The sequence below is a fragment of the Suillus fuscotomentosus genome (genome assembly GCF_016647785.1).
Source record: "Suillus fuscotomentosus strain FC203 chromosome Unknown F5891scaffold_58, whole genome shotgun sequence".
Classification (NCBI taxonomy): domain Eukaryota; kingdom Fungi; phylum Basidiomycota; class Agaricomycetes; order Boletales; family Suillaceae; genus Suillus; species Suillus fuscotomentosus.
In genome coordinates, this window is record NW_024539570.1 from 108,053 (window position 1) to 117,513 (window position 9,461).

At 47.4% G+C, this 9,461-nt stretch overlaps 2 protein-coding genes across 2 annotated transcripts; both read left to right on the plus strand.

Annotated features, from left to right (window-relative positions):
• Positions 1–1,668: 1,668 nt before the first annotated feature.
• On the plus strand, positions 1,669–2,296 carry F5891DRAFT_959073 (HIT-like domain-containing protein; the record flags this gene model as incomplete). Its single annotated transcript, XM_041375619.1, has 4 exons — positions 1,669–1,751; positions 1,808–1,866; positions 1,920–2,035; positions 2,093–2,296. Coding segments are annotated over 4 exons (462 nt in total), but the record flags the coding sequence as incomplete, so codon positions are not given.
• Positions 2,297–6,788: 4,492 nt separating this feature from the next.
• Positions 6,789–8,562, plus strand: F5891DRAFT_609004 (uncharacterized protein). Its single transcript, XM_041372448.1, has 10 exons — positions 6,789–6,996; positions 7,052–7,084; positions 7,138–7,310; positions 7,358–7,440; positions 7,497–7,706; positions 7,764–7,899; positions 7,949–8,045; positions 8,185–8,255; positions 8,333–8,415; positions 8,493–8,562. The coding sequence occupies exons 1-9, from the start codon at positions 6,844–6,846 to the stop codon at positions 8,337–8,339; spliced, it is 963 nt and encodes a 320-aa protein (XP_041221715.1). The 5' UTR covers positions 6,789–6,843; the 3' UTR covers positions 8,340–8,415; positions 8,493–8,562.
• Positions 8,563–9,461: the final 899 nt, after the last annotated feature.

Below are 9,461 nucleotides of genomic sequence, written 5' to 3' on the forward strand. Positions count from 1 at the left end.
GTCAGCGCGCTCGGAAGGCTTTTTCGGTGGGACAAATACATCCAAACCTCGCGCCACTACAAGTTTTGCCAGTCGGCTTGGTGTGTAGAGTCTCAAAGTTGCGGTGTTTGAAATTATGTTGTACATATTTGGTTTTCGGCTAAGGTAACAGTATGAAGACTCTCTCACACCTGCCGATGGTTTGGAGTCTGGGCCTACTGTCGCTTGGTGTGCTACACATCCTTCCTGCGTACTTGGTACCTCGGTCTTCCTTCCTTTGTCGTATCATCTCAAAGTTATTTGAAGATTCGCTGACCGCAGCGACATGCATGCTGGCCATGCATATGGAGGCTGTGATAACTAAACGTGGTGAGTCAAGTTTTTCCGGTCCTCGACGTCATGAGCTATTCATACACCTCGGCGCTCAGCTGCTCCGTTCTCGCCCGTGTTCGTCATGTTCTACTTACTGCAGCCGCTCAATTGCTGTCAATATCCTGTCCGTTTATTATTCAAGCAGCCGAACTGACCTGGCCACGTTTCGAATTCCAGTGACCCTAGGACTCGGAGGTTCTCCATATTCAACACCATCCATCTCTGTGATTCGCTCGACACCGGTGCCGGGTCATGAATGCATGACATATGCCTCCGTGGTTGAACGCGACAATATATTTCAGTTCAGTGCAGTGAGATGCAGTGATCCAGGACCACATGTCAACACCAAATATTGGAATATTGGCCACCAAGCAATCGACTGTACCAAAGCTCGCACTTGAACATGGTGCTATAGACATACCTATAATCTACTCACATGACGATCAGATACCATGACCATTCTGCACCTTGTTCGATTCGGTCCTGGTAGTTGTCTTGTACCCCTCATCCAATGATAGCTGTACTGCATTGATGCTGAGTCTTGTGCCAGCTATAAAGAATTCTTGTCATGTACGAATTTGCAAGGTGAAAAAACAAGACTGTAATAATTGGACGGCGGCGAACAACAATGGAAGGTGAACAACAGAAGTAGCAATTGCATTTTGGAAGGAAGATGGCACGGGCACGTTTGGTCGCAATTCAATTGTCCTCTCAAGAACGGCGCACAATTGTGCAAGGCTTGCTTAGTAGACCTGTTTCACTTTCAAGTTTCAACACAGCAACTCATTGAAACAGCCGAGACTCACCAAGACCTGAAATGGCCCACGGGTGTGTCCAGTGGCAAATCAACTAAAAGACGCCCAAGAACAATATTTACATGTGGCGGCAGTGCTACAACACCGCAACCCACAGCTATGCGATAACAATATCTAGCGCCATCTTCCACAATGGACACCCTCTCGCGCCACAAGTCTTTCCTCTTAGCGAGTGCCGTGCTGTTGCTCGTTTCCGTTTTCACTCCTCAAACGAACCATACGAGGGAAAACATTGTTCCTGTGGAATCGCATATAAAACCAGAGGGAATGGTGCGTTATTTCCATAATTCACAGGACTTGTCGTACCTTTATCACACCTAGCTACATCACCAACTGATCTAGAAGCTTATCGTCTCCATTAGTTACCTACTACGACCTCCCACTCCATGGATACTCCTTGCGGAACATCGAGCGCCGATACCGAGGTACACGCCGGCACGCTTCCGCACGACACAAAGCTCGACCCCAAGTACGTTTCAAACCTAACATTCCTGCCATTCTCGCTCAAAACATCCTCAGTTGCATATTCTGCAAGATCGTCACCGGGGAAGCACCGAGTTTCAAAGTATACGAAACGAAATATAGGTACGCTACCCCATCACCCAATCACCGTTCAATCACCAATGACGACGCTTTAAAAGTCTCGCCTTTCTCGCGAAGCCTCCTGTTTCTCATGGGCACACGCTCATCATACCCAAATGTGCGTACCCCGTTCGATCTAGCCAAATCTGCGTTAAATTTCGGTCACGTCAGACCACTCCCGTACATTAACGGACCCCGGACTCCCAGATGAGTTCCTCGCAGATGTCGGTCCCATAATGAAGAAGATAGCAGTGATGAATGGCGAGGATTCATACAACGTCATCCAGGTACGTCCCTCCCCTCCAGTTTTCTCCGTTTGCGCGCTATGTTCACACGGCAATCAGAACAACGGCAGGACTGCCGGGCAAAGCGTCGACCATGTCCATTTCCACGTCGTGACGAAGCCAGTGAACCAACCTAATCAGGGTCTCGTCCTGACACCCCAGAGTTGGCCTTCATACCCTACGACCGATGAAGAATACGCTCAGGACGCTGATAAGATGAAGCAGATCGGTAGGAGCCATGGATTCCCGGGCGTTTCGGCTTAGAATCTGGGGTTTGAAGGATGTATCGTGGCTAGTGCTCGACGGGATGGAGATGTGCAGAAGTAATTTGTTGAGGTTGTTATTGGGTTTATTGTCGTGCGAGGGGTATCATGGTGATCCGGTATGATCTTTCCTTGGCTGTCTGCAATATCCGTCGTAGTAGACAATAAATCCAGGCAGCCATGTATTCTTATTTTGCATCCCGAATCAGTCTCTTTCTTTCTTGTGGTATAGGATACCTGGAAGACATGGACTACATAAATATTGTGCAGTACGGTTTTGCCTTCATGGCTATTGTATATAGATGATGAATCAAAGAGGCCAGTGCACTTGTATGCGAACCTGAATATCCAGTAGAATGCGAACAGTCAACAACTCAAACTTCTGTCGCTTTCAGACATCCCCATACCACCAATATGATACTGCTCGCCAACCCAACCATTAAACAATCGAGTCGAGTGATAATTTCGAAGGCGGTGGAAACGCCAACGCAAAATGTCCTGAAACAAGGCATGATAACCTCTAGAATGCAAAGGAGATGAGAGACTCACAGGTATTGCGAACTTTCCAACGTTTCCATGGCGAGCTTCCGTGGCAAGCCATAATCGTCTTCTGACTCTTTGTGCACTACCGTCAAACTATCACGCCTGAGCATGAACCTGTCGAGTCATGGGCACGGGGTGATTTGAGGCAGAGGAGAACTCGTATGCAGTGTATTTGAAGATCTGATCTGATAATAAGGTTATCGCAATCAAAGGGTATGATTAGAGAGCATACTGATGACAGCAAGTACATCACCTTGAGAATTCAATCAAGCATTCGGGTCCGGTGAAGGAAGGCATCATGCACTACGGACATCAAATAACACAATTGGTACGCAGTCGGGACAACATCATGGAGGAAAACCAGTGATATTCCACTCAACACGATCTGCAGGCATCCAATCAGTCATGGGAAGTGTGCATCGTACGTACTTGTGATAATCGAGATCTGCTATTGCATCTGCAGACCATTTAGGATTGCGGTGTTCTCCTCTGACGTAAGGCTCTTCCTCTGCGGGCTTAACTCGCCATATCCTAACATGTCCATCGCGACCTCCAGCTATAATGATAGCCCACCCGAAGGCGCCTATGCTACCGACGTGATCACAAATGATGTTAGAGCATCTCCATCGCTTGCCGGTGATGGCCCTGCCTCAGCGGGCAACCTCGTCGGGTCTAAAGTGAGGAGAGTCGTAGGCTGATGAGAGGCAGATAATTGTATTCAGAGTGAGCGATACCACAAAAATACAGCGTGGCAATACTTTGATGGCGCCAGATATCCCACAGCCAGCCACGATGATTTCCCCTAAATATCTATCAGCACCACCCTCCATCTGCTTCTCGATTCCCTATTCCTGGCCATCCCTGGGTGGTGGGGTTTTGCGATTGTTGCAGGGATCGAGCGACCAGGGTTAGAGAAGCGCCCCAAGAGTTGCACTTGTTTGTGTTTGTGCCGCCAACGCCAGGGAGTACGACGCGATTATCGGAAGAGACAGTTGCCTTGCAGAAGCTCTGATAAATCGTCAATTGGGACGAACGACTTGACGTACCAACTTCAACCCAAAATGATGAGGGGTGAATTCGACTACGCGGACAGCGCTCCTTGCATCAACCAATATAGCCCTTTCCACCCATCTTGAAGAACCACATGAAGTAGCCTAAGGGGACCCGGCACCAGCACCATTCGTTTTGGAATCAGCTGTTGATGCAAAGCTAGTTTGCTCCCAAACCTTGACCGTAAGGTGAGCCCAGCTTCATTGGGAGGTAGTAGTACTATCGGTTACCACAACTTCGGTCACCCTCTGGTTCGGACACTTTGCAATATCTCACTTAACCCTGTTTCAAATCATATTCTGTCCAACCACATATCATTGTACACCTGCGAACTTGAATAATTGAAATTGGTCGAGAAATGATTGAGATCTTTGTTCAGGTGTGACAGAGCCAAATATCACGTCTGCTTGTCACCAAACCGAGTCTGCCGTAGCGGAGTTTTAGATTTGCCGAACCACTCGCTATTAGTAGATTTGTGCTCATAGGGTCTTGGACGGTGCATGGGGCGCGCTCGGGGCAAGGGTGCCCATACCATAACTCCAAGCAAAACGATCCAGCGCGAGTCGCGGATTCAAGGAGCCTTGCTGGAGTTCAAGGAACTCCTTTGCAGCACCTTTTGCACCACATTGTCCCAGTCATCTAAATAGTTCCTACAGCCCCTCATGAATTTGTACCAGTTCATAATGTACATTCAATAATACCTTTTCAATTATTTAACTTTTAGTTAAAATAATGAACGCTACGAGGCCTGTGCACTTGAAGGCGCTGATACTGGATGCCGAGCGGAATCTGTTTCGGCGGATGTGACATTGTGTTACTATCGTGTTACATTGTGTGACTGTCCGAACCAGAGGGTGCCCAGCGCTAATTGGTTGATAAGCACAAACACGCGTCTTCCAACATGCTCGCATTCCAGTCGTATTCGACGTTCCAATTTTCATTACTCGCTAAACTGATTATTCGACATCAGCGTAATAGGATTTGTAGAAATACGTGTATGGTAGCAAGGGAATAACGTACTTCTGATCGAGACTGCAAGTAGCCAAGCGAAGTGCATACAAATCACAAGCTACGTCTGTCAGAAGATGATCCGGCGCGCTCTGCATGAGAGCAGTCTGTATCGATCTTTCTTCTAAGCTTGGTCGTAAAAACGGAGTGGGCCACAGAATTTTGAATTGCGCGTTGAGGCAGTAGCGATTGTATTTCCTGGGAGTGTTTCAGCAGGAAGGTTTGTGCAAAGTCTTTAGAATTAAATAACAACAAACAAAGTTCACTTGGAAGATTCTTCTGTATACGAGCAATGATTTGTGCAAAGTCTCAGTGCAAATACCACGTCTCGATTCTCGAACATACTATGGTGTCCGTGATCATAGTAATTACGAGGTGATGCAGCCTATAGCTAATCGGCAGAGGAACATCATGGCATATCCAGTGTCTTATCCTCTCCAGGTTCGACGTCCAAGTCATCGATATCTGGCAAATGACCATCTAGACACACGTACGGTGCTTATCTCTATTTCAATTCAGCACTCACAATTTCTTCCTTTTCAGGTGCTGCAGCGAAGTCACTGTCTACTGCTCGCAGAAGGCTATCATATCCTACAGACACAACAGTTGATTCACCCGGTTTGTTGACCATGTCGGTGTATGTGATATAGGCCACCATGAGGATTTTTATCTCGCCCATACTATGCACCCAGCATTCAGCGCCATGTCCCCCGGTTCTGTTGACGTTTCCGAAATGGCTGGATCCAAGGCGTACGTTCACACGTCTTGCAAACTAGTGAGTCTTGGCTCGCACTGCAAGTCCTCATCATACTCACTGTATTCTTGCCAAAACATGCTATTTTGTATGTTCCAGGCACAGTGTCACGTATTTCATTACTTACACCACGACAGTTGACGCTATATATGATCTCAATGTGATCTCAATACCGTTGAAAGATGCCAGATAGCTTGCTATGAACCGAGAGAGAGCCAGCTTGAACGATATCACTCATCACAATAGGCACCAGGGCGGGAAGAGTCGAAGGAGGGCCCAGTCAGACGGTGGTGCACAGAACTGGATGCCACTGTGACTCTTGAGACTGCAAGAAGTTTGTCCATTCTGCTCATGAGTCAGTATTAAAGGATTCTTGGGGCGGATTTTGTCGTAATCCAGCAAGACACGCCAGCCCTCCTAATTCACGCGGATGTTGACCGGTACGTCTTCTTTGATACTTGACCATATATGCGTCAATTTACAAATTATAATGGACAGTCGGACTCATCCGCGGACGTGTACCAAACCTCCCCCAAGCTATCTATGAATATACAAGCTACACGGCCGGCCTTTCGTTCAGTCCCAACGATGGTGGTCGACGCTCGAGTTCCAGCCACCTAGTGCTCCGTCGCTCCTTAGTTCATACCACCATCTTCCAAGGGAACTCCAAACGTCCAGACCCTGTCGGGCACCACGGGATGTCACCCACTCCAGAGGGTGTCTCACATCCCGGCATGCTCTTGTTTGCTCTCAGACGTTGCAAGGATCAATCATCTAGAAGACCTCAAAAAATTGAGCTCACCTCCATCCAAGAGATGTCTGACATGACTGTTTTTCAACTAGACGGGTAGGGAAGAGCGAAATTCTGTTATTTACGTCGCATTCTGATTATTGACTATAGCTCATATCTCTATCAACGTTCAAATTATCCACCATTTGTTTTGTAAATCCTTCTGCTTTATCGTACGAATGATTGAACAGTTGCAACTTCTTGCCTGCGAGGGTATAATCAGTTGCTTGATACACGGATAGATAAGAGATAGACGCCGTGTGTAGCTGTTGTGTCGAAGCCATATATATAAGAGGTATTTGTGCGCTATCATATCTTGCCACGATCTCTTTCTGTACCACAGTACAGCTTTCACAATAAACCAAATCACCTCTACCCCCAGGACGCACATCAAGACCTTCCAATGGCGACCATCGATGCCCAGGAGATCAGAGAAAGCATCAGGCGCTTTCGAGTTCTGATCATAGGGAGAGCAAACGCAGGCAAAACAACCATTCTTCAGAAAGTCTGCAACACCACAGATCAACCAGAAATTTACGATGCCAAAAGAAAAAAGGTGCGGGTGATGATCTATGCCATGCGCGAGTCTATCGATGATCAAGTGTGAGTAGACCGATGCTGCCGTCGTGAATGCCACGATCAAGGTGCGCGCATCATCTGCCCTGCGGGCATAGTACATGTGCTGACGGATGCTCAGCGTGGGAACCATAACATCACGAACGCGATGGTGTTTAAGAGCAATACCGGTTTCCTTTTTCACGACTCATGCGGTTTCGAGGCGGGTTCCGAAGAAGAATTCGAGGACATGAAGAAATTTATCTCACAGCGTGTGCACGCGACGAAATTGGAAGAGCGGATACATGCCATCTGGCAGGTTAACTCCCTTTCGACGTTCTGCGTTTGTTGATTGCCACCAGGTATTGTATTCCAATGGACGAATGCAGTCGGACATTCCAGCGGTCGGAGGAGAAATTCTTCTTTGAGTGTGACACTGGGCACGGTGAGCTTGTCACTTTGTTGTCACCTGTCGTGCCAGGACTAACAATCGATCTTCAGTTCCCGTGATTGCGGTGTTCACCAAGTTCGAGGCTCTGCGTCCAGTGGCGTATGGAGAAATCAAGAAGGAAATAAAAGGTGTATCTGCAGAAGAACGCTCAAAAAGGATTGCCCAACGCGTCGAAGAACTGTTTGCTAAGACAGGCGTCTGTGATCGGTTGTACGACCCTGAAAATCGTACACGTCCCAAGTTTCATGTGCGCTTGGAGAGTAAGTGGTTTGGATTGAGTTATCTTTTGTCAAAGTTGATATTAATGACTGTACTAGATATGAACAGACCGAATACAAACTGTGACACTCTACTAGAACGCACGACTTTCGCATTGGACAACGACGAGTTGCGGTTGTGCTTGGTGTCGACACAACAATCAAATTTGGACCTTTGTATCAAGTGTGCTGTCGCGTGAGTCGCAAATTTTCAAATCACATATTTGTGTTCCAACATCATCTAGAACAATCGTTGATCGCGCACATCAGCAATCCGGGCTACGTCGGGTCGATCATGAAGTCTATCAGTATTACATTGCTAAGTGGTTTCCACATCTCAAAGTAAGACAAAGATTCATTCTGTATGACAATACCCCTGCAATGGTGCTCATAAATGGTAAACATTGAAGTGCTGAAAAAATGAAGACATTCTGATATATATTTCCTTGATTGTAATTGCCCATCGATAACAGCTGGTAAGATTGTGGGTCACGAATATCGACCAGTATGGACAACGCTAATGCCTTGTGGCTGCTCGCCTGTTGACAGTTGGTAAGTGTCTTGATTGTTTCTAGTCCTCGGCCCGTGCTGATGATCCCCATCCCTCGCTGCTGCTCCCCTGTTGACAGCGTGTAAGTGCCTTGATTGTTTCTAATCCTCGACCCGTAGTCATGATCCTCATCCCTCGCTGCTGCTCGCCTGTTAACAGTATGTAAGTGCCTTGATTGTTTCTAGTCCTCGACCTGTGCTCATGATCCCCATCTCTCGCTGCTGCTCGCCTGTGGACAGGATGTCAGTGCCTTGATTGTTTCTTGTCCTCGACCCGTGCTCATCATCCCCATCCTTCGCTGCTGCTCGCCTGTTAACAGTATGTAAGTGCCTTTATTTTTTCTGGTCCTCGACCGTGCTGATGATCCCCATCCCTCGCTGCTGCTCGCCTGTTGACAGTCTGTAAGTGCTTTGATTGTTTCTAGTCCTCGACCTGTGCTTATGACCCTCATCTCTCGCTGCTGCTCGCCTGTTGACAGTTTGTAAGTGCCTTGATTGTTTCTAGTCCTCGACCTGTGCTCATGATCCCCATCTCTCGCTGGTGCCCATCTGTTGACAGAATGTAAGTGCCTTGATTGTTTTTTCTAGTCCTCGACCTGTGCTGATGATCCCCATCCCTCGCTGTTGCTCGCCTGTTGACAGTTTGTGAGTGCCTTGATTGTTTCTAGTCCTCGATCCGTGTTAATGATCTCCATCTCTCACTACTGCTCGCCTGTTGACAGTTTGTAAGTACCTTGATTGTTTCCAGTCTCCTGCCTGTGCTCATGATCCCCATCTCCCGTTGCTGCGCGCCTGTTGACAGCGGGTGAGTGCCTTGATTGTTTCTAGTCCTTGACCCGTGCTCACGGTTCCCATTCCTCGCTGCTGCTCGCCTGTCGACAGGCGGTAAGTGCCTTGATTATCTCTAGTCCCTATTATCCTGATGCCTTGTTGCTGCCCATCTATTGACAGAATGTATCTACCTTTCGCTGTTTGTCATCCTCAACCCATGTTGACAATCAACTGTTGATAGGAGGTAAGTGCCGGATGGTTTTCTCCCTACAACCCATGTGAACAGCTCTCACATCTTTCTGTTGTTTTTTTGGCAGTTGGTAGGTGTCTTGATCATATCCTGTATTCAAATGATACTGAATAATATCATATTGGTGACTCGTTTTATAGCCTGATATAAGCATTTTCTGTTCTAGTCAGATCATCATTACTCATGTA